Source organism: Eutrigla gurnardus (assembly GCF_963514095.1).
Source record: "Eutrigla gurnardus genome assembly, chromosome: 21".
NCBI classification, from domain to species: Eukaryota; Metazoa; Chordata; class Actinopteri; order Perciformes; family Triglidae; genus Eutrigla; species Eutrigla gurnardus.
The window spans coordinates 11,085,904-11,110,925 of record NC_139932.1 but is presented as its reverse complement, the minus strand read 5'-3'; the positions used below and the strand labels follow the sequence as shown (position 1 = coordinate 11,110,925).

General features: G+C 45.7%; 1 protein-coding gene across 2 annotated transcripts in view; it reads right to left on the bottom strand.

The window, feature by feature from the left end:
• Positions 1–25,022, bottom strand: part of plxna4 (plexin A4) — a 341,055-nt gene that overhangs the window by 297,227 nt on the left and 18,806 nt on the right. For both annotated transcript variants that reach the window (XR_014599104.1, XM_084038253.1), the window contains exons 2-3: positions 20,176–21,524; positions 10,012–10,194 (exon numbers count right to left, since the gene is read on the bottom strand). Coding sequence is in view for 1 of the 2 variants with exons in the window: in XM_084038253.1 (XP_083894379.1) it covers positions 10,012–10,194; positions 20,176–21,420 (1,428 nt within the window). In the remaining variant the exon portion in view is untranslated. The remainder of the gene's footprint in view (positions 1–10,011; positions 10,195–20,175; positions 21,525–25,022) is intronic.

Here is a 25,022-nt window from a genome sequence, read left to right as displayed (position 1 = left end):
AATAAATAAAGCAAAACAAACAAACAAGGCAGGAGCTGGGAGACTTAATATATGTGGAGGCTAAGCTTTCCAAACGTGCAACACATGTGGAAGCGATGTCTCAATCAAATAACACCTCCCGTTCACACTTTCCACGGAGCTGCAATCTCAACAGGTTTCAATACACCCAGGTACGTGCAAACAAACACACAGCGCCCACTTCCATCTGCAGTCTCCGACGTCTCCCTTGCAGGAGAGTGCAGCCGAGCCCGGCCTCGCCTCCCTGACTGGCTGTGAGCATTTACTGCAGGGAGGAGAGAGAGAATGACCCAGTTGCGAGGAAAACTGTTCTCTGCAGAGAGAGAGAGAGAGGGAGGAAGAGAGACAGAGGAAAGGAGAAAAAAAGGTGTGTGTGCGGGGGCACTCGTCACCCCAAGAGACCTACGGTGTGCAATGATTGGCTACAGCCATGCAGAGAAGGGTGTTGGTGAGGAGGAGGAGAAGGAGGGGAGGCGGAGGGTTCACCTGCAGTGGCGTGTCCTCTATCGCTGCACAGCCACATATCACAGAGACGTGGAGAAGGGGAGGGAAGCCAGAGAGGAGAGGATGGAGATACAGAAAGGGGAGAGGGAGGCGAAGGGTTGCTCCTACGAGTCCAAAGAATGAGAGTTATTGCAGAAATATGGGCGCTACAAGCGCGGCCGCCGACACAAAATGAGGCGAAAATGGATCTGCTCCAAGCAGTCATCCATCAGTGGATTTGAGAAAAATCCATTACACACAAAGTGATGAAAGTTTGCGTAGAGTGGAATGAAGAAGAAAGAGACATACTCCACAAAGAGAACATCACTTTTGTTTCTGATAAAGCAGCCCTGGAACGAAGGGAACATGAACCTTTCGTTATTGCGACTGGTTACGACCCCCGCGCTGCACTAGAACAATGCTATAGGAGGCATTGATGGGAAATTACATTCTGGCCGTGGCGTTACTGCTCGCCATCCATCTAGCGGGAAAGGAACACAGTGTGTGACGAGATGCTAGACACTATTGATTTTCTACCGCCGGAGCACAAATTAACAGTCGGCGTGCAATGATTTGGTACTCGCACAGAGGCAAATGCCAACGCACGAAGCAGACCTTAAATCATAATTAATGCATTGTAATTTTGTTGGGGTGCAGCAGCTACCATAAACTTTTTTCTATACCATTTAATTAACGATAAATTACCTTTTTAGGTTTTGTTAATTAGGCGTCGGAGAGCCCATGCCTTCACAGTCTGCTACACAAGAGTAATTAACGCCAATTCAAGCACTTCATTCAGTGCGCACACACTAAAAAAAACAGTCGCAGCCGCCGAGTGTGATTCTTGCCCAGCCACCTTTGACATGAGTGGAAGTCTGTGTCAAGGTGTAGGTGTGTGGGAGACAGCTATGTTTGGAGTGTTTCTCTGTGGTAACGAGGGAGAAAGCTTGGACATAATTATAATCCCATTTGCCGGCTTGACAGACTTGATATGGCTGAAGAATGTTAATAGTGATGCTAATTAACTGGATGAGTAGATCTGGGCTCTAAGAGTCAGCTTGACAGGCGAGGTAGAGAGGAACAAAATGTGTTGCATGAGTATGAACATTCGAGAGGGGTAACTAAGCAATTATCCGATGTCATCGGAGGCATGGCGGCGTTGTCAAATGTCAACCACGGTCGCCGGGAAAAATTACGACGCCACACAACGAGACGGCTTGTGGATTATGTTTGCTTTTGAAATTAGTTTTAAACGAGTCCGTAGAAGTAGGGAGGAGGTAGAAAATACCTGCGTTGCTGGTTTGTTATCTGTGATGTTTATGGATTTTAGTCCAGATTTGCTTCCTTCTCCCTCCATACTTGTAAGTGTAGATGCCTTGATTGTGCATATGCATACACTGATGTGTGCTTATGGAGAAAGTGTGTTACATTGCATCTTTGTACAGCTTTTTTTTTATAAATAACACATGCTTTCCAGAAGTTGGATCACAGGATCTAATCAGGGGCAAAAGTAGTGCTAAATAAATGATCAAGTAATAATGAGCAGTAGTAGGACCACATAAGAGTTCACACACAGCATCACCACAGGCCAAGTTCTGAAAAGGTGTTCAAAGAGCACTACACACACACACACACACACACACACACACACACACACACACACACACACAGTCATCTAAACTGACGTATTAATGCTCTCGCCCAAGGTTTATGAATTCTGAGATTTTCCTGCTGAAGTACAAATTGAGAAGCGATAAAAGCCAAATAAAAATGTACAGGCAGGCGCAAATTATATAGTCGCGATCAAAGCCCAGCAGCCAACCTTGCCTTAACCCCCTGAGCGCGCAACACATCAGAGTCAACCACGGTTCAAACTGCCAGGGAAACGGAAAGATCAGGAGTTAGTCATTTCTCTCTCTCCAACTTCTCCGCCGGCTCGAGCCTTTCAACTCCATGTACACACAGCGGAGAATAGCCACTCAAATCACTCACGGCTCAACAGGCTGCCACATACTGGTACTCTTCTCAATAGGTGCAGACTCACAAGAGTGAAATGAACATCAAACTCTATTTGGCCACTCTCACCCTCTCCTCCCTATCAGACTGTCTCCCTTTAGCCTTTTCTCCACATTCTCTCCATCTCTGAAGCTTTGCGCCCGTCATTCTCACTCGCCAATTTTGCCCTCTACACTCGTTCAGGCTCTCTCTGCCTTCCTTCTGGAGCCGTTCACCCACTCTCTTCCTGCTTCCCGTGTCAGAAAAGATCTGTGTAAAAAAGACGAAGCAGATTTCTGTGTCTGAATACTAATTCAATTTCAGAGGAAGGTTGGGAAAACGTTAAACATATCCAGCAGCGTAACATCGCACTTGACATCCTTAGGTTGTTTAATTTCCCTCCGACGAAGAGCTGTTGCGGCCGATCAGAGCAACACAAGCAGCGTCAAGGTTCCAACGCCGCTGTGCACGGACCATGATTCATAGCTGGAGGCTCACCTTGGCGACAAGCTGCAGCAATACAGGAGTTTAGAGCAACCCGAGTGGTTCTGACTTGAGTGTGCCTGTGTGTGTGCAAACATGGTGTCAACCTGCAGTGAAGCGGCTGGTTACCAAGGTTGGTGTGTGTGTGTGTGTAAGTGTGTGTGTGTGTGTGTGTGTGTGTGTGTGTGTGTGTGTGTGTGTGTGTACAGGCTATTGCCCTGCTCAGCCCCTGGCAGCTCATCAATTATAAAGGAGCCCTGGAAAGGAGGGATAAGGCCAAGCTACAGCAATGGCATCTATAAATACACACCTGAATGACACACGTGAGGTGAACAGCTAGTTTTTTTTTTTGCATACGACCAAGTATACACACACACACACACACACACACACGAAGGCTGACAGGCAAACACGCTGAATGCACAAGCAATGTCCTCCAGCAGACCAGGGCACTCTGTGTATGTGTTGAGTCAGGAAGGCAGAGTGCACAGTGGCTGCTCTTTGCTAACCCGAGCACCATGTGATACTCCGTCTAAATCAGGGGAGAGATTGCTTTCCTCCTCTTCCCTCGTGTCTTTCATCAACTAAACACTAGTGTCTCGCTGGACGGCCAAATGGAAAAGTTGAGGTGTGTGCGTACGTGCAGGGGAGCGCGGGGGGGGGGGATTCGGTAATGGTGTAGAAGGCATGCTCTATCACTCCCTGGTGGCCCTTTGCTTTCCGCTTCTTCCTCACTTCTCTGTTTCCACATCCCCTCCACCTTTTTATTCCCCCCTTTATTCAGCCCTTAGTTTATCTCTGCATCCATCCGTCTTTACTTTCTCACCACACCAAGTGTTGCGCGTTCAATCGCCCCGCGATAAATCCCTCGCTGTATCTCTTCATCTGTCTTTTCTGCTTCTCCATAAAACATCTATCCGTCTTATTGCATCTTTCGCTCTTCATCTCCTCCTCTTCTTTTTTTTTTTCAACCGTATATTGGTTTCATCCTCTAAACCCCAAACCATGTTCAGTGTCCTCGCTTTCTCTGCACAGCAACACGGTACAAGTCGTTTTCAATGGAAGCTTGACCAGTTGAGCTGGTCAGATGGTTTTCTTTTCACCCTGTTGCAGTTAGCCAGCTCCATGTGCTATTCAACCACATAAATATGGCGGTTCCCCTACAATGTAGCCGACCTTGCTTCGTTCATACTGTGATCACGGCATAATGCTTCCTGACTGACTTGAACATGGACTCTGCCTGCTGCCCATTCGGCCCGCCTGGCTGCTGGACGCGCTGTTTTGTGTTGGTAGCTGGCACGGTAAGGTCATTGTGGGAAATCGGAGCACACAATGCAACCACTACCTTGTGATCCTCATCCCAGGTCATTACCGCACTTCGCTTCTCATTAGCTCCCGTGACTTTCTGTACAGAGACGTGTATACAAGTACTACCCACACAGAGTATTTACTCACACCGTAAATCTAGGGAAGAAATCGGCCTTTGGAAGGGGGCCTAAGCAAACATTGTGCACCAAGCAATTACCAGAAGAAGATGTATGTGGAAACAATTGGTCAGGAACAATAGTGCAAAACAAAACATCTAAAAGTGAAGGGGGGTGGCGGTGACAGATTTACCTTGACATGCCTTTCTATCTCATAAATAGCAGTGAGACAAAAACACCATACATTAATATTGTGTATTCAATCAGCCATATAGCTGTGAGGTCAACAGCACCTGTCGTCTACGATCACGAGATCAGATCAACCTAATGCACAGTCCATTCTATCAGCTATATGTCTACACTGTGTCTGTGTGTGTGTGTGGGATAATGTAAGCTGCCCAGTGGATCTAATACATGTGTATTTCTTTACTCTTAGAAATGTCTGCGTGTGGGTCATAAATCTACTTCCACATTGATGTGACACGTCTTCCTTATGAGGACAATACGCATGTCCCCAAAATGTAAAATCACTACATTTAAGGGTAAAGACTAGGATTAAGCTGGTAGCAGTCATGGTTCGAATAAGTCTCCAGGAAATGAATGTATGTCAATTTAATATCCGGAAAGTCATTAAATTAATGTGCGAGTGTGTTTTTCAATGTGTTAATGCCGTCTATACGTTCTACCCCCGTGTGTAGCACAGCCTGCGCTACCATGGCAACTCACGACTGAGCATGCTGTAGTGTGTGTGCTGCTGCTGCTGCTGCGCTAGCTGGTGTGGGAGCAACACACACACACACACACACACACACACACTGCCAAGGCAACTAAGAAGACTGCTGAGGAATACTTAACAGTATGGGAACATCGACATTCTGGGAATACTGGCTGAATGCAGCAGCGGTTTAGATCACTGGGCAGAATGAATGAACTATTGGGTGGGGTTGTAATGGCTACCGGCCAGGCTGATGATAGCAGTGTGTGTGTGTGTCTGCGTGCACCTGTGTTGCAGAGCATTGTGTTTATAGCAAGGGCTTAAATCATAAACCGCTGTCCACATACACACACGCACACACACACACACATGATGCCTCCACGTCCTAAAGCATATTTCATCATTAGCTCTAAGCAGTTAATCCTCTGCTCCACTGACCATGGCTCAGCTCAGCCCATTTCAATAATCTGCATCTGGGGCTAACCAACCCATCATACACACACACAGAGAGATGCACACACACACACACACACACACACACACACACACACACACACAGGAAACAAGGACACAATCAACCCACAAAACATATGGGACTGGTCCAGAGCAATAAATATCTCACGAGAAAGCTCTGACACCCACACGCGCTTACATCCATCCATCCATCCATAATCTATTGTGCCAACAGTAAAAGCCAGTTAGTGAAAAGGGGCCAAGTCCATTTATTAGATATTATTTCCACAGTAATGCAATAATAATTGGGATTGGAATGAAATCAAAAGGAAATAAATGGACATATATTTCGTCAATAGCTCCGCCATAACGCCTATTGTTATCTGACTGCAAGGTTTATAATATATAGTGAAGTGAGAAACCAGTGGAAAAGCAGATTTGTGATGTATGATGAGGAGGGCAGCAGCAGACAGGTAGGGGGGGAAAAAACAGATTACTGCAGCTGGAAAGAGCCGTACAGAGTATGAAAAAGAGAAATTGGCAGAGGTTGAGTCAAAAGTGAGAGTTTGACCTTTTCTCCTCCCAACAACAAACATTAACCATTCCGTGTCAGAATTGACCCGTTGCTAGCTCACGCCATCTCCCCTGACAGCCTTAAATGACAGATCTCTCGTTGTGCTGCCTCGGCACTCCTCCTGCGAGCGTCTTCTTCAAGAAGCTCCACCATGGAGTCACCTTTCTGTCTCCTTCTGCATCCGTTATGTCATCCTGCCCTCTGCTTCCACGTTCCTGCAGATTCTTCCCCCTTCATCTGTACACTTCCCGCTGTCTTTGATTCTTTGTTTTCTACTTCCCCATTCTATTTGTGAGTGGAACAGACTGAAAAGTAGAGGTTAGGAGGTGAACAAACTGTCACAACCCAACACAATGCTCTATGTCTCCGGCCAAATACGGACAAATGCTGTTTTCTTTTCTTTTGTCTGACACACACACACACGAACCCTCTTCAACCTCACTGCCTTTCCAAGCCGTGCTTTTGTCCATGTCAAGTTCAAGGTTAGATGCTCATTGTATTGAGCGCCAGTGCTCTCCCATCAGGACGGACGGAGCGTAGATGCATTAGCACCTCGGCGGGAGGCCCTCAATCTCATCCCTTCCCTCCAGTTATTTTTCCTCCACTTCTACCCTTCACACCTCCCTCTCGCCCCATAGTCCACCTCTCCGTCCGCGGCCCCCGTGGAGGTACCTGGCCATCCTTTGTCTAATAGGCTTCATGGGCTGGTGTGTGGGTGTGTACGTGTTCACTGATGCATGCAGGTGTGCTTATCTCAATACATGCAATCGTGTGCGAGTATCATGCATGTGTGTCCACAGAGCCTCTCATGCTAATGTGTAGCCTGACCAGATGACCATGAACTAAACCAAAAGCCCACGGGGGGTTAAGGCTTTCCTCTTGACCTGCTTCTGTGCACTGACCTACAGCAAATGGGTTTAAACCTTACCCAGCCACAGCCTTTTATCTCCATCACATCTCCATCTCCATCTCCTCCTTAAGCCACAGACCAACACACACACACACACACACACAAACTGACCGACAGACAGGCTGACAGAAGCCATATGGTCTGTTCACTTCCAATGGCGGGAGGTAGCCATCAAAGAGCTCTCACAGCAACTCCACTCAGCCATGGACAGATAGACGGAGGGGGTGTGGGGTGTGTGGGGGGGATGAAGGGAAAGGGAAGAGGGAAATTATGAGGAGAGGGCAAACAGAGGTGGAGAAATGGAGGGGAAGCAAAGACATAAGAGGCGGTGGAGAGTCGAGAAGAAGAGTCAATTCAAAAGGAGGTGGACACTAGAAGCGTATAGGGGGAAAGGCATGGAGGTGTGATGATCATAAAAACCCCGTGTGATGTGGCGGTTTTAAGCCTCGTGTGTGACAGTAAAAAGCCAAGTGTGGCGGTCGCTGTGGGCATGTGCAGAATCCTACTGATTCGACAGTACTGGCCGTTTTATGCTGACACGGGGGTGTTATGAAATTCAGCTCCAGACTGTGTCAATACGGCCTTTGCACAACACTCAGCATCAGAGACATCTAAGGCAAGGGTTATGTGGTCTTGTGCTATCTTTGTGAGAGTTGAAATTGGACATTAGGAATAATGTTTTAGTGCATCCGTGTGGTTTCTCTCAGGGCATCAGATTTACAAGCTAAACAAATACACAAATTGGAACACATCCTTATCTCCTTCCTTCATTACATCAAGACATCTCAAAGTCATCACCCAGTGTAGAAGTACGGCCATTTCTGTCCTCTTGTGCGTACAGCTCTCGCCTCTTACCAGTGATATTTACTCTCACCCCCATTACATAAAACAATTTCACAAGCAAATTGAATTTAATTCACTCAGCTTCCTGTCCGGCTCGACTTCATGATGTCATAAACGTGAGCCTGTAAACACTAACATTCAGCTCACTCAGAAGCCACTGCATTAGAGTTCATCCACTCTCTTTTACCGTAATGCTTATATTTATTAAGGGTGACGTGTTAGTCGCTGCATCATAAATAACCGGGGGAGAAAAACTGAGAAACAGTGTGTGAGAGAAGAAGTGAGAGAAAGGAGGAGGAGGAGGAGGAGGGTTGACGGATGGAACAAGTAAGGTGGGGGAGTGTATATAAATCAACATCCATTAGTGGAGGGGTTATAAAGTCACTGATGAAGGAGGTGGACTGAAGCTCAGGCCTTTTATTGTCTTGTTGTTGTCTTTTATTGCCTGTGATGTCATCTAATGGTATACTCTTTACGACAGGGGAGGGGGAGGTATGTACATGGGAGGGGAGGATGGGATTGTAATGGGGCTGTGGGAGTATTGTGTGTAGGTTTGTGTTGACACTGGATATTCTGATCACCTTTTGTCAAAGATGGCGGGATAGTGGCCGGAGTTAGAAAACGCCAAAGGTGCACAATCTTTGTTCACGTCAAATTTGAATAAGAGCGAAATCCTGATCTGAAATCAATCTGGAGTAAAAAAAACGATATTCAGAAAACCCTGAAAACAACTTGTACTGCTGCTAACACTCAAAGCCACTAAATCTCTCGTTCCCAACTCACACTCATCATCACAGATGTATTAAATACGATGAAAAGTCAGCCTACATCTTGGCTTTTGTCTTCAAACATGGCAAACCGCTGCCTCGATCACTCCGCCTCTGTGCGGAACAAAGCCACAAACTCAATCACATATTTGTTTAACATCCTCCTCCCTTCGGCCGGCCACATGCAAACTTTCCTCCCGCCTTTAAGACATGCATCATTTCAGGATATATATATATTCATTCTGTCCAAACCCTCCCCTCCAGCTCAGCCTTCCTCCGCCTCCCTCACTCCATCCTTGCCTCCTCTCTGCTTAATGCTGGTTTCCCCGGGCCTGTGAGGCTCACTGCCCCAGAATTAGTCTCAGTCATGGCCCCTACGATATATATATATGTGTGGGAGGAAGGGGGAGTAAAAGCACAGGAGCTTCCTCCCTTCTATCACACCTAGCAGCAGCGCATCATCCCATTAGCCCAGAAAAGATCTGCCACACCGGGGGGAGGGCACCGGGGCATGAGGGGAGTCTAGGGTGGAAGCCACAACACGCCAAAAGCCAGCTTATCCAGTGCTGTTTAACTCGGAGGAGACAAATCTTGTTTAGCCAAGGGCTTTGCTGTCACACAGAGTGTGACATGTTTTTCAAGGGAGAGACAGTTATGGTCAAAGATGTTCACAAACTCACTGCGGCAAAAAACATTTTGGGAGTTTTCTCCAGGAGCTCCAAAAGCCATCGGACATCAAGTTACCTCCCGATACTGTAATGCAGTTAAGTAAGTATTTCAACCTATTCTGATCCCTCAAAATGCCTCGAGAAACAGATAAGAAACGTCTTCTAATCGATTCGGCAACATGCTGATCTGTGCTGTCTAGCGGGTTCTGCAACATGCTGATGTGTGCTACAATCTGCCCCCAGGGCTGGGGATTTTATCCCAATCCAAAGTAAAGGAAAAGTACCCTGATACTGGGTGTACACTAGTGTATGTGTGAGATATGGTGCAGTGGATAGGATGTTGAGAGATACCAGATAGGCTTGGCTGTAGGAATAAAACCCCCCTCAGGGGCTCTCCCTGACCCCCCCACCCCCCTAAAACACACACACAGGCACATTCAAATCCTCTCCACAGTGAAGTGCACACTTCCTCCTTTCATTCGTCCTCTCTTTCATGCACACACACACCTCTCCCCCCCCCCGCAGATGCAGCCGACTCAGCTGATTTGCCTGAAAGTCAATCTGCCTTACTACTACTATCCTCCCTCCGATCCAGTAGTCCCCAATTCCCAGCCCTTACTCCACATTCTTACAGGGAGAAACCAAATCTCCTCTACCCCGCATCCCCCGCCTCCTTACCTTCTTGACTCGTCCGCTTTTCGTGCCCACGAAGACCAGCGAGTGGTTCTTGTAGACGTACGCGATGACGGAGGTCATTTTGTCGACGGCGTCCGAGAAGAGCGGCTTGCCGCGCACCATCTCGGACACGCCCAGCGGCGCGTTCATGTCGAGGCCGCAAAAGTCATCGTCGATGGTCAAGAGCTGCGGTGGAGAAGGGGGAGAGAAGGAGAAATTACAAATATGAATGTGTTTGGTTCCTCTTTTGTAGCGGTATTAAGCGTGGACATCCAGACATAAACCTGCACCTGGTCTGATAAACAGCAACGTGTGAACTCAACATTAATGAAAATCAATATTTTGCGCGTGGGCGTATTTCTGTCGGGCGCCGACGTGGAGGAGGTAAACGGAGGAGAAACAGTTTGTATAAGAGGGAGAATGTGCGAGCATTTGTATGCGTCTGCTGGTCCGAAATGCAGGAAACGGCGAGCGTGGAGAAGAAGAAGTATGAGAGAGAGAGATGAAGATGGAAGAAGACTGCAGTCAGGCTCCAGCTCTGCAATAGCGCCAGAGGCTGCTCTGTCAGGCACAATTCCCCACCGTCCACCCAACGCAACAGCAACTACAGAAATGCCAGTGCGGCAAGATATTCGATGTGAAATGATTCAAAGTGAGACGAGTGAAATAAATAAAAAAATAAATAAAAAACGACTTTAAAATGCTGCATCATCACACTGCAATGCATCTAACTATATAGAAACCATGGGAATCAGTATGCAGCTTCATCGGTTATGCCTTCTGCGTGGACATGCTGCTGTGATTTTCTTATTAAATACAGATGGGTGTGTTTCATGTGTTGTGCCTCTCTGCATTTGGGTGTTTGCGTGCCTTTTCTCCTGTCGAGGGGGATATTCATAGCAGTCACTGTGGGCAGAATGACTTATGGGATTTGATAAGAGAATAATGGTGCCGGGGATTGGTCATTATTCTGTGTGTATGGATAGATTTGAGACACTGGGTTTAGGGCTGAAGCCGGCACCGCTCTTGATTAATAGCTTTGCGATGTGGTTGCTTTTGGGAGAGAGAGACCTTGGCAGGTGACGCTGCCTTCACGTTCTTTCAAAATGCACTAAAAAACCCCAGTAGTGAGAGTATGAGTTATGAAATAAGCATTTTTGTAATTCCTTGCAGACTGATTTGAATGGGCAAATGAAGCCCTTGTAATACATTATGAGCAGTACTGGTGTGATATGAATGATTAGGCACACACCAGTTGATAATAACTCAAGGTGAGACGAAATTAAATGAATGTTTCACGACAGAAGGAGCCGGTAGAGAGAGGTGTTTTAACTTATGGGAAAAAATTACCTCTCCCTTACTCCCCTTCCCTTTCATTTGGCTCAAAACCTAGTAAACCATTTCAAATCCACAGTTCTGAGAGGTGGGCTGCTCCGGGGGTCTTTCAGTTTATGTCTTCTTTTCAGTTTTTCCTCCTGGAAAGTGCACCCCACAGGCTTTCAATCAATCCTGCAAACACCAAGTGTCTCCTCACAACCTTTCACTACAGGCCATCATCACCATCATCATCATCATCATCATCAGAAGCCTCAGCCTGAGCTACAAAGGGTAATACGAGACCTGCTTTCATGAGACGTCGCTGGGTGAAACTACAATGAGCTTTCGGCTATAACACGGGGCTATTTGAGGTAGAGCGAGTTAGCGATTCAAAGAGACACCCTAAATGTGGGTCAAGATCAAGTCACATGGTTAGAAGGCCAATGACAGGTGGAGGAAGGAGAGGTGATAAGTGACAGACTGAGAGATGCCAAAGAGAGTCAACCAAGAAAAATAATGGCGAACGAGAGGAAAAAAAAAACATTTAAGTGGACAATTTGTCATTCAATTCACTAGCCTCTCCTTGCTTTCCTCCCCCGACCTTTTCAGAATGAGCCATTGTCAAGAATGCACTCTCTACGGGTCCTTGTGGCGGCTCGCTGCTGGATTAATGGTGCTCTGATAAGAACCAGGGTCACCCTCTTGTTGAGGCGACGATTCACAATCCGTCCCAAACAACACTGATCTCCACTTAGGTAGGGTTTTCTCCAGGCATCGTATCTCTCTGTGCATTCTTTAACATCCCTAGTGACAGAAAGAAGCACTCTCCGCGTTGCCATCGGTTACAGGGTTCAAGGGTTAACAGGGTGCATCACCAGCAAAATGGAGTACTTTGTATTATTTGGGGCCCCGATGATTGAATGCGGCCTCAAAAAGATAATAAAAAGGGGGAAGTCGTTTCTCTGAAGATTGATTACTTTTCCAGAAGAGTAAACGTGTTTTCCATCATTAAAAATCACTTCACATTATCTGAGGGTTTTTGTCAACACGTTGGGAAGGGATGGCGCGCGTGTGTGTGTGTGTGCTAGGAGAGGATGCTTTCATGTGTGTGTATGGGTGTGTTCTCATCTCGTGTAACTGACACATGCTGTATTATTTCTACTGCTTGCCAATCACAGCTGCCATCTCTGCCCCACATTCTGCAATCTAATGAAATATACTTTGTCTGTCAGGCCTTTCAGGAAGCCGACACATTTTCATTACGCCGCCACCGAAACATGACATTTGTAGTCGTGGTGCCAAAGACGTCCCTAGTCGGAATACCAAATAATATCAATGTAGCCCTTGACGTTGTCTGCCAATAAGACGCCGCTGTCACGGCTTCCGTCGTGTTTTATGCCAATTCTCTTCCTCTCAGCTCATCTCATTAAAGCATTTTTCAAAATGCTTTGCATTTTCACTGCTTTTTTCTCTCTCAAACATTTCCGTCCAACTTCCGACGGCCAACGCTTTGCAAGTATGACCTCGAGGAGGATTGTTCATCTTCTTGTCTTCTCCAAGGATCTCACGGGAGATGGTTGTGTGCACGGATTCGATTCGAGGAACGTTTTCATGGACACATATCGCGGATCGCTGTGGGATTCAATAAAATCCAACAGGAAACTTCAAAACTCCTTTAGGATTTAATGAGAACCATTAGCATTGTACACATGTGAACATGTGTTCCAACGACTAGATCCAGCGACTTGAAACTACAAACTGGACTAGCGCTGGTCTGGTGGGTATTCCAGAACGACGGAGGGTTCCTCCCTGAAGACAGAGGGACAGGAGAGCAGAGTCTCTGTATTTGGAGGGAGGCCAGCCTCCGAGGCAGAATCAGGTCACTCTCAGCCATATCCATCTCTCTGCTTCTGTTTGCCTGCCAGCGCCCGGCACAAAGAGAGCTCTCTTCTGGACTGTGCGGAGGGATCAGCAGATACAGGGTGGAGAGAATGAGAGGGGGCAGCGGCCGCGCGCAAAAAAAAACAAGAGAGGGAGTTGCTCAATGCGATTAGCGGGCGACTGAAAGAGATCCGCTCTCCGACGCTCTCTGATGTACGGCCTAATCTGGGCTCGCACCGTTGTGAAGGGCCCCCGTTCCATTGGCCGCGAGTTCACGAAGTTAATGACACACATTAAAAAAAACACGGAGACGCTTCGATTAATGTCGCCGCTCAACCACTGGAGGCTCCAAAGAGTAAATGTCTTGCTTTTACTTCCATTCCTCTTTAATGCATTATTATACGCCATAACTCTTTTCTTGTGCTACACACGTTAGCCTGTTTTACTGTAGAGTTAAGGCTGATTACGTGGCAACACTTCCCCTGCAAAGAAAGAATAGGGGAGTAAAATGAGAAAAGCATATCCTCGTGGTTGCTCTTTGTATAATTAGGCACTCAAACATCCAGTATTTCCTCTGGCCTACTGTGCTAAATGACTGACCTGCCAGGATGACAGACAGCACTAGAGAATTATGTCATGACTAAGTGGGTTTGCAGTGTTCCCTGCAAGATATAATGTCAACATTCAAATTTGACTATGCTCAAACATTGGCTGCATGACTCCCGCCGCAACAGTGAGTCACTTTGAAGTAGAGCGCAAAAAGCAGGATGGGCATCCATTACTTCAGCTGTAAATCAAGATATGCAGGAGAATGTTGCGCTCACAATGATTGGAAGGCATATAAAGCATGCCGTCTCTAATGCTTTGAATGAATCATGCCGAAATTTCATTTCCTGTGGATAAAGTATTTCAGTCAAGACATTATTCTTTTTTTTTGTGCTAGTTTACAGCAGTAGGCAAATGAGACTATGTGATGAAAACATTTTTTTTGTGTGGTCTTCTGTAATATGCGTTTGCTCTCGCCAGATACAAGCTGCGACAAAATGTTGTGCAAAGACTTTAATTAGAGACTGGCTGCAAACGCCACGGTTGGAATTGTCAACAGCATGCCTTAAATGAATGCTGGCATTTTAAATTCTACTTCAGTCTGTCCTCATCAAAGTAATTTCTTTTGGATTCCCTCTGATCGATTACTTGTTTAATCAACACATCTGTAAAACTGACTCTCTCCACAAGGCACGAAGCACCACTTTAAATCTTGTGTTTACCAAAGAGGCACACATATTTGTCATTTAGTCTGAAAAAAATGTACTAATTGACTCAATTTTGGTTGACAAAGAAGGCCAATTAGTATATTAATTGCCTGAAAAGGGGGGCGGCCTAGTCGTTTTGGGGGGAAAACCCAAAAGCCTTTGATTCTCCAGGTTTAAATGGAGCTCTGTACCTTTAATTTGTTTGTGTGCCTGCGAGGACGAGTGTCTGTGTATCAGATGGACCGATGGCTACTGGGGTCCGTCTGACTACTCATCCGCGGTGCCTTCCATCACACTAGCAATGCGTGACCAAACACACCATCACACACACTATGAAGTTAACACACACACACACACACACTTGCATTGCACAAGTCAGTCTCCCGCTAGTGTCCCGTTTCCATAAATCATTTTCCTATACGCCTCATCACAAAAACAGTCTATTCTGGAGTCTGTCAAACCGTATACTCAACTGAGCCATCCGAGGTCTCTTCTGCTTTTAGATGTCGGTTTCAGGCAGAAACTGAATGAGCAAGATGCAGAATGTCAAAGCAAGTTTCATAACGTGTTGTTACAAACACATCTGAAAATAAATATATTGCCAGGAGGGCAAGAAGCAGTAAAACAACGCTAGAATTAAATGTATACACACAGGTGAGTGTGGCGTTAAGATGAACAGCTTTTTTTATGAGAGCAAGAAACACGGATATGCAGCATATTCCATCATAAACAGAGATATTATTTCTGTAAAAAGTGGCTAAACTGAAAAATGTGCCGTTCATCGTCTTGGTAAGAGCAGGAGTCCTTGTGAATCCGTTTCTGAGGGCTGGAGTACGGTGCTCTTTGTCCGTTTGTCAAAGCTATCTGCAGGGCATTCCAAAAGAGAGCCTTTTTTTCTTTTTTTCCCCTCAACATTCAGTATGAATGCAAGAGTGTCAATGCCGAGTACAAGTGCTGTCACCAAGTAGATTTAAGGTTCCCTCTGCATGCCTCCTTGGAGACTGCTTTGATGATAATAAAAACAATAATTTGAAGTGAAGAAAGAACATTGCTTTACGTTTACGTCGGGGGACAAAACATTAGCGGCAATCACATACAGTTCAGGAAGGCCTTTTGAACCAAATGAATGAAAACTACATGAGATAGTATTCCTTTGAGTTGTACCGAATGTCATTTTAAAAATATGGAGCTCTTTTATTGAGGTTTTTGAATGGAGCTTTGAATGTTTGTTGTCACATTTTATGAGTTTTCAACGCAGTGAAAAAGTTGCTGAAAGGCTAAACAACAACACAAATGCATCGAAGCAGAATATTTCATTAGATAAAGACATGTTTGGATCAAAATGAGCTAAAAAGAATCCTAAAGCCACCACAGGAATGTATTCTACAAATTATGTAGTAAAATAGAAACAATATTAGTGCAGCCTTATCTTTATCTGCAACTGTGCAGGGATGCCAGGTTTAAACAGAATGAATAGGCATACAAAAAAGAAGAAGAAGCATTCAAATTTCAACATTATTCGGTGTATTTGATACAGTTTAATTGGTAACTAAGTGTGTTTTGCTCAATAACTTTTTAAATATTGTACAGCGCTAACCGAGGACTAAGATAATAAGGTAGTAGGAAAAGACAAAGTTGTTTGATAAGAGCACAACAAAAGATAAAAAAAAAATAAGAGGGCAAAAGAAATGAAAGCGCTATTCAATTAAATTAAATTCAGTCCGTATTTTCAGGTGGAGGGCAGCCAGCAGACTACAGCGTAGGAAGTAGCAGACATTTGTTTAATCACAGAATAATGATATTGTGATGGATTCTGACCTTTAGCAAGTGGTATCATGTATGGAGATTTAATTAGCGAGCCAGCCAGCAAGCAGGATAGCGGATATGTGGATGGAGTGGGGTGAAGTGGGGAGGAGGGTAGGGTAGGGGGGGGCAGTCTGGATATTCTTAATGAATCCACTAGCATTTCCTTTCCTGAGGATGTGGCCGAGACTGACTCATCAGCAGCATCAGCCAGCCGTTGATTAAGCTCCCGCAATCAGGAGGAGGAGGGATGGAGACGGTCAGCACAGGAGACGACACCGCCGCTCAAAGATTTGTCAAACAAAGAACAAAATAGAAGACGGGGGGAAAAAAGAGTCAATAACATGAAATATGGGCACTGGTGGGAAGACAGAGAATGTCAGATAGGAAGAGTTCCTTTCAAGTGGAGGATGAAACGGGGGCTCGGGGATGAGTGTGTGTTGGGAGGGCTGCGAGAGAGATCAAGAAAAAAGACTCAAAAGAAACAGCGGCGGCCGACTAGAATAATCTAATTAATTGGAGTGAATTCTGAATGTGAAGTCGATAGCACATGACAAATGTGGAAGAATAGCCCGTGGCATGTTAGTTAATGACATGTAATTAATGATCATTAGCAGAAGGGATGAGGGGACGGCCGTGGCCTGTCGGGGACTTACAGGCGACCTTGTAATTCTCTCATTCATGTTTAGAAAGGCGGAGTGTGGGACAAAACTTCACCCGGTGCTTATAGGGAAAGCATTACAAGGGGAGACGCAGGGACTCGAGGAGGGGAAGCACAACGGAAGGATGCGACGGCGGCGACTCATTTTATAAGAACGCAAGGAGGAAGGACGGGCAAAAGGAGGAAAGAGCGGCACAGGCAGTGTGCAATGAATCGAGGATGAGAGAGAAGAGAGCACATAGTGGATTTATTGCGATCCCGCTGTTTTGGTGTTTGTTTTTTCTGCTGACACAGTGAACACGGAGGGAGCAGGCAGCGGCTTTTTTTTATAGGTCACATGCCACTTCACAATGATCTATGGATGCAGGCCCTTTGCAGACTTATACTGTTGAGCATGCATTATGTGGCTCAGCCGAGCGTGGCCATTTGGGGAAGAGAGGAAGCATCCCCCCCCCCCCCCCTCCTCCTCACTCTCTTACCATCTATCTCTACTGCTCTCTCGCCCATCATATCACTCTCTGTAGATACTTTTTCTTCTAAACTTCTCCAACTCTCTCCAACCATCTTTCACACTCGAAAGCCTCTTAAAGATGGTGTACGTTTTTATACTATCCTACTGAGGCCTGTGTCCTTGAACATATCTTTACTTTGATGTGAGTTGAACAAACACCCGTTAAACTTTCCTTAATATATTTACATTATTATTATGAACTCAAATTCAGTGATATGAATAAGTATCTGATGACATACTGTGTCCCCATATAGTGCCTATACTAAGGTTTTACATAACTTTTTAATACAAACTCCATCAGTATAAATCTCAACTTTCTTTCTTGTCTTTCAAAAAATGTTAGCAATTAATACAATACAAGTTGAAGTTCATGCAGATTCCTCTGGTGGTGTGTGAAGTGTGGCTTCAAGAGTCCCCGATATATTCGCTCTGGCTTCGTATTTAAGTGAAAAAAAGTGTGGAATGAAATCAAAGAATGATATCTATTACTTGTAAAAACAAAAAAATCAGCTTAGCTGTGTATTTTTGAGAATGCAGAGAGTAAAAATAAGATGTGCTGCAGGATGGCAGATCATGTTTTCCTCCCTGGTTTCTAAGAAGCTCACTTTAAAACACTGGAAACAAACAGACCCCACATTTACAGATTCGGAAATAATTGATGAGATGTTTTTTATCATAGAAAAGACATTAAGTGAATCAAAGCGGAAGGCACTTTAAAACTTAGAAAATAACTTGTGATATAGCTGGAGGGTAAGGGGGGACTCTAGTGGAGATTACAGGACATAGATCGAGTGTGAGTGTGTGTGTGTGTGTGTGTGTGTGTGTGTGTGTGTGTGTGTGTGTGTGTGTGTGTGTGTGTGTGTGTGTGTGTGTGTGTGTGGACATCAGACACATGTACATGTATCTCGGATAGAATACTGTATATAATCTTAAACATGAAGGATTCATATATTTGTTGGAATTAGACTGTAAGTGGGAACCTAATGGTGGAAAGCATGAAATTAAATAAAAATAGTTGTACAAAAAAAAAGAAGCTTAAACTACATTTCTGATGATATCAGAGGCACAGCGCTCCCGGTCATGCATAATTTAAAGCACCAAAGGAATTAATCAGTGACTAACAACCAACGCTTCATAAAAAAAAGTAATAATAATCAACCATGGGATATTAGAGACACCAACTATCCATCACAGACACACGCAAGATGGGAGTTATGTTTGCCCACAACTCTTTATCTAAGCATGATCTCAATGTGGAAATACTCATGATATGAAATCATATCTACAGCCCATACTTACACTTACTAATTTACTAATGCTCAAGCAATAGGGCCCTGATTTATGTGTGTTTGTGTGTATTTAAATAGGACTCCTTATTTATGTCCGAGGCATTCACTCCACTCTAAAGCAGCCACGAATTATCTGGTCTACGTGTTAATAAATTCCTCAATAAGCCTTTCATATAACAATTTATTTATTGCCATTATTCTACTCCATCATCAGCCTCTCTCTGCCGTGAAAAGCCACCGTCTCCATCTCTGCAGTAGCCATACTTACAAGTGTGGCGGCACGTGCGCGTGTGTTGTATGTGTGTCACAACTCATCCGTCTCCCGCGGAGTCCACCGTCACTTGTTCAGCGGGGTCTAATTTATGCAGTGGTGATGGCGATACTGTGGCGCATGCTGAAATGGCATCATTCCTCAGCGCTAACCCCTGTGTGCTCCCTCACACTTCCTCTCCCTGCTGACAGCTCCACCCCAGGCATGATTCATCAGGCCCTCAAGCGGCAGACAAAGGCGCCACGGCACGTGCGCCGTGCCAGAGACGGATTAATAGATAAACACTGCGATTCCCCAACCAAACACAAGAGAGGGTCAACTCCATAATGGCTTAAGATAGTGCATGGCTAAGGTCAGGACAATATGAGCCCGAGAGCATCAAATTTATGTTGCTGAAATACGGCCGCAACCAAGTGATCACATTCTGGTTGGAAGTATTTGCGGCTATAGAAATTCTCAGTTGTGGATCTTGTAGATAATAAGAAAAAGTGGCCTTGTGTGTAATTTCTTTTCTTTCAATTTCATATTTGTAAAGTTGTGGCTGTTTTGCATTTAATGGTTTCCAGAACCTCAATTTTGAAAATAAATGAATAAATCAGAAGACTGGCCTGGTTAAGGACCAGCAGATTCACTCATTCAGCCTTCTCTTATGATAGAAAGCCTGTGGAAGTTGAATGAGTTTTGTATTTATCACATAAACGTGTAGAAAAACTGTCCATGTAGTTTAATAAATTATCCATAGATTACAAACAGAAAATAAATAAAAATAAATTCCAAAATCCTCAGCCATCCATTTGCAATAAAACCACTTCAATTGATCTACACACTGAAAAGCCATTATCCAAACCCGAGTGGTTCATCTCAAGGAACGTGATGGCTAACAAATGCACACTGAGCTTTTATCGATGACGTAATGAGATCAAGCAGAAGAATACATGAAACGGCTTTGGCTGCTTGTGCGGGTTGTCTAAACACGTAACACCTAATTTAACCTAGTTTTGTGCGAGAAATTAAATGAACTGAATCAGTGAATTTGTAATGCTGTTACGGAGATTGGAAGTGTGGTAATTTGGCTGAGCATTCAGCTGCATTGTTTAAAGGGTGAGCAGATTCAAAGAGGCAGTGGATGGTTAATATCCTGCATGTGTGTGTGTGTGTGTGTGTGTTCTCGTAGTACTCACCGCACTGCTGCAGGGAATATCTTTGACTTTGAGCCAAGCCAGGTCCAGCGTGCCTTCACCTTTGTAGCACGACTGCAGCCTCTCCTTGATTTTCTCATTGATCTTCCGCAGGGAGAAGACGCACAGGGCAGAGTCCTGCGAGGCCTGGCGTGGACGCCTCTTCTGGCCTTTTGAGAAGACGGCAAACAAAACATCGTCATCCGGCGCCACGTCCAGTGAGCGTGCCAGGATAGCGCCCGCTTTGGACAGGTAGGCCGCCTCGAGTAATCGGTACTCCACATTGCCGCTGATGCATCCAATAGGCACCTCCACGTAGGAGTTAAAGGCAGTGTCTGCCTTGCAAAGGCGGACTATCTTGGAGGTGTAGACCTGTTCTCGACCGGTCGAGGAGGATCCAGTGGTTGGCCCAGCCCCCATTTCAGGCTGCAAAGTCAGAAAGTAGACAAAGTTCCCACTGGCAAAGCCGTAAATGTAGTATATGTCAAAGTCTGGGATGACGGTGAAAGTGTCTGAAGGAATCTTAATCATAGAGGCCACAAATTCATCATGGAAGACGTAGGCAAACATGCCATCCTCCTCAGAGTTTCTGGCCAACTTGCGGCTAGAGATGGTAGGGAAGTACTCTGGTTTGCCATCCACTGCTGTAGCTACAAACAGCATGTCTGGAGAGGCATTGCCCAATGAGACAATGACGCCAAACACAGAGCCACTCTCGTTGACACCAGAGAGGTAGTGCTCCTTTTTGTGGAAGGGCTCTCCTAGTTTGAAAAGGTCATCCAGACGGAGAAGTTTGCAGATGCCCTGATAGAGGCTGCCACATGCCAGCAGCCGGTTCTCCCGATAGTCCATCAGGAGCATCTTGTTGATATTGTTTGTGAGTGTCAGCGGCTCACTGCAGGGCTGGACGATACGCGGCGGGTAGCACTTACGGTTGTCTTCGTCCGGGCCGGTCTCGTGGGACACCTGGACCTCCAAGCCCGGGGACAGTTTGTATATGCGATTGACCGCCCCCAAGTAAACATTGCCATTGCGATAGTCCACTGCCAGATGGTTGAATGTCCATTTAGGGTTCTCGGCGCGAAACGACGCGTACTCCTCCTCCTCGAGGGACGCTGTGATCACCTGGGAGCCGGCGCTGTGAGCCTGCGGGGCTTGCACCACCGTTTGTGACGTCACAGGAAGCTCCAGACTGGACAGGAAGCAGCATACAAAAAAGCAGGTCCGTGTCCTGGTGAGGGACGTCATGGCTGTTCTGAGGTCGGGAGTGGTGAGGAGAGGGAGGGAGGCACAGTCCAGCGCTGTCGGCCAATCGGGATCAAGCCTCTCTTGAGATGGAGGACATTATGTACCTAGAGAGGAAAGAGACAAAACCCAGTGAACAAAAGCAACACAAATATTACAAATGACCACACAATTAAGGCAACCATCACATGGCATTGATGTATACACATTGTACATATAAGGTACTATTAAGTTATCTAGCAGAACAAATGAGGCCGAGGCACAGTAGAGGTTCAGACAGCAATGTACAAGGAGAGCCAATAGAATACGTCCATAGATTGAGGAAGGGGACAGAAGAGGAGGAGTAATGGATCGTCTCAGAGGAGGTGATCAGCGTGGCGCCGCACCATCTCTTTGCATGGACCCCTGCCCCTCTACGCCCCTGCTTGCCTTTCTGCTCCAGCCACCATGCACCTAATTGATTCTCCCCTTGGAGTAGCAATTTGCATGCTTTGGCGATTTCTCTCTTTTCTCCCAACAGGGCGGCTCACCTGCTGACACTGCTAGCGGAGAGAAAAGGACCTTCCTTCTCTCTTTAACATAAACGCACGCACACACACACAAAGTATGTGGTTTATGAGCAGGAGAGGAACAATTAAGAAGGAAGTGCAAGTGGTTGCAGAAATAAGATCCCCTATAGTCCTCAAGTCATTTGCAAAGTCTTGGTAATACACATACAGCCATAATGGACAGACACACACACACACACACACACACACACGTTAAACAATGCCAATTTAATGAACATGTGAGCTGAGCACACAGGATAAGACACACACCAGCACTGATTATCAAGGCGATGTGACAGCATTTCCTGTAAACACGGGAGTCCTACGTGTGTGCCGCCTGCTAATTAGGCCTTTCCAATGGCTGGTATGAGAAGTGGTGTCCACCTGGGCACTATCCCGGGTTTTAGTTTTACGTGGACGCAGGCACTGAATGAAACACTGAATACAAATGTATTGGGTTGTGCTTACCATATCATCCAGAAAGATGTAAAAATAGTACTAGTAAAGTGCAACCAAGATCTTTTCATTTGAAATTGAATTCATGATATAATGATGCAAGAGTTGTGTTATATGTTACATGGTTGTGTAATAGCACCACATTAAATAGTTTCATGATGAAAAAAAGTTGTTTTTTTTTATAGCTGAAAGGATTCTAATTCTAAATCCCCATTATAATAACTTTGTAATTCAGACTGTAAAAACAATCCTGCTTTTAACCATGATCCCCATGAACGCCTGTACCCAGAAAATGGTGTAACCACCTGACACTATCCAGCCACACATTTCATCTCAAGTCCATATCCAAGCAATCACGAGTTACGGTGGTGTCAAATGCAACCTCATTGCAATCTTACCAATCTCCCCTCCATCTCCTGGCAGGCAGAGATAGAGAAAGAACAGAGCAGACAGCCTCTCCACACATGATAAGAGGACCAGAGAGGATGATGGGAGGGATACGGAAAACTGATACAGAGATAGAAAAGGTGACGTGTCTGGTGTGTGCGCGCACGCACGTTGGCGCACGGATGAGTGAGAATCAAAGAGCGATCATTACCATTGCTATGTTGCAGCCGTAAACTAGGAGTGTGAGGCAGAATAGGGGAATACAGGCTGTGGACAAAATAAGAGAAACACTTATATCGTAAAATAGCCCTGTCGTAAATACAATTCCAGTAAAAGATGTTGATGATATATTATAACTTAACCCCCCAAAAAACAGTGTCACAATAGTCCATCCTTCAATCCATCGTCTACTGCTTATCCTGTATTCAGGGTCGCTGGAGCCGATCCCAGCTGACATTGGGCGAAGGCAGGGTTCACCTGGACAGTCTATCAAAGGGCCGACATGTAGAGACAGACAGGTAACCAGTCTATCACAGGGCTGACATGTAGAGACAGACAGGTAACCAGTCTATCACAGGGCCGACATGTAGAGACAGACAGGTAACCAGTCTATCACAGGGCTGACATGTAGAGACAGACAGGTAACCAGTCTATCACAGGGCTGACATGTAGAGACAGACAGGTAACCAGTCTATCACAGGGCCGACATGTAGAGACAGACAGGTAACCAGTCTATCACAGGGCTGACATGTAGAGACAGACAGGTAACCAGTCTATCACAGGGCCGACATGTAGAGACAGACAGGTAACCAGTCTATCACAGGGCTGACATGTAGAGACAGACAGGTAACCAGTCTATCACAGGGCTGACATGTAGAGACAGACAGGTAACCAGTCTATCACAGGGCCGACATGTAGAGACAGACAGGTAACCAGTCTATCACAGGGCTGACATGTAGAGACAGACAGGTAACCAGTCTATCACAGGGCTGACATGTAGAGACAGACAGGTAACCAGTCTATCACAGGGCTGACATGTAGAGACAGACAGGTAACCAGTCTATCACAGGGCTGACATGTAGAGACAGACAGGTAACCAGTCTATCACAGGGCTGACATGTAGAGACAGACAGGTAACCAGTCTATCACAGGGCCGACATGTAGAGACAGACAGGTAACCAGTCTATGACAGGGCTGACATGTAGAGACAGACAGGTAACCAGTCTATCACAGGGCTGACATGTAGAGACAGACAGGTAACCAGTCTATCACAGGGCCGACATGTAGAGACAGACAGGTAACCAGTCTATCACAGGGCTGACATGTAGAGACAGACAGGTAACCAGTCTATCACAGGGCTGACATGTAGAGACAGACAGGTAACCAGTCTATCACAGGGCTGACATGTAGAGACAGACAGGTAACCAGTCTATCACAGGGCCGACATGTAGAGATAGACAGGTAACCAGTCTATCAGAACATGCAAACTCCACACAGAAGGGACCCAAACCCGACCTGGGAATCGAACCCGGGACCCTCTTGGCGTGAGGCGACAGTGCTACCCACTACACCACCGTGCAACCCGTGACACAATAGTGAAGTGTTAAAATCAACAAAAACAGGAGTCTGAAAAAAACGACCGCATTCACCAAATTGGTGTTTCCAGCAGGGCAATTGTACTGAAAGGTGTGTGCTGCTACTTGAGGAGTAATGACAGGGCAGAGAGCCCATAGTGTTAAAAATAAAAACCAGGAGCTGCATATTAATCTTACCAAGGGAACAGCACTAGAGCTCCCACCTCTCATTTACCTAGCGGGAGGGACGGCCATAACAAAGTGTTCCTCTGAAATTCCCTGACAACTTTATTCAGCTTTATTATTAATAGAAAAGGAGGCAGAGAGGAAGGGAGGGAGGAAAGGGAACAGAAGGGCGTGAGACAGTGCGAGACGGAGGGAAAAGCTGCTACACCACTATCGCATCCACCTATCCTCATGAGTATCAACATTAATGCACTCAAACACAGCTGACATCCAAATATAAAACTAAATAGAAGGCTCCCAGGAGCCTCCCTTGAGAAACAATTGTTTTGTTGGCAGAAAACACTCAAAACCTCTGAAAGGAAAAGAAGAAAAAAATACACTCATCAGTGGTAGCCTGCAATGGCAGTGTGGCAGCCACATGAGTCTGTTGGTGAAATGCAATTATCCTTCCTGA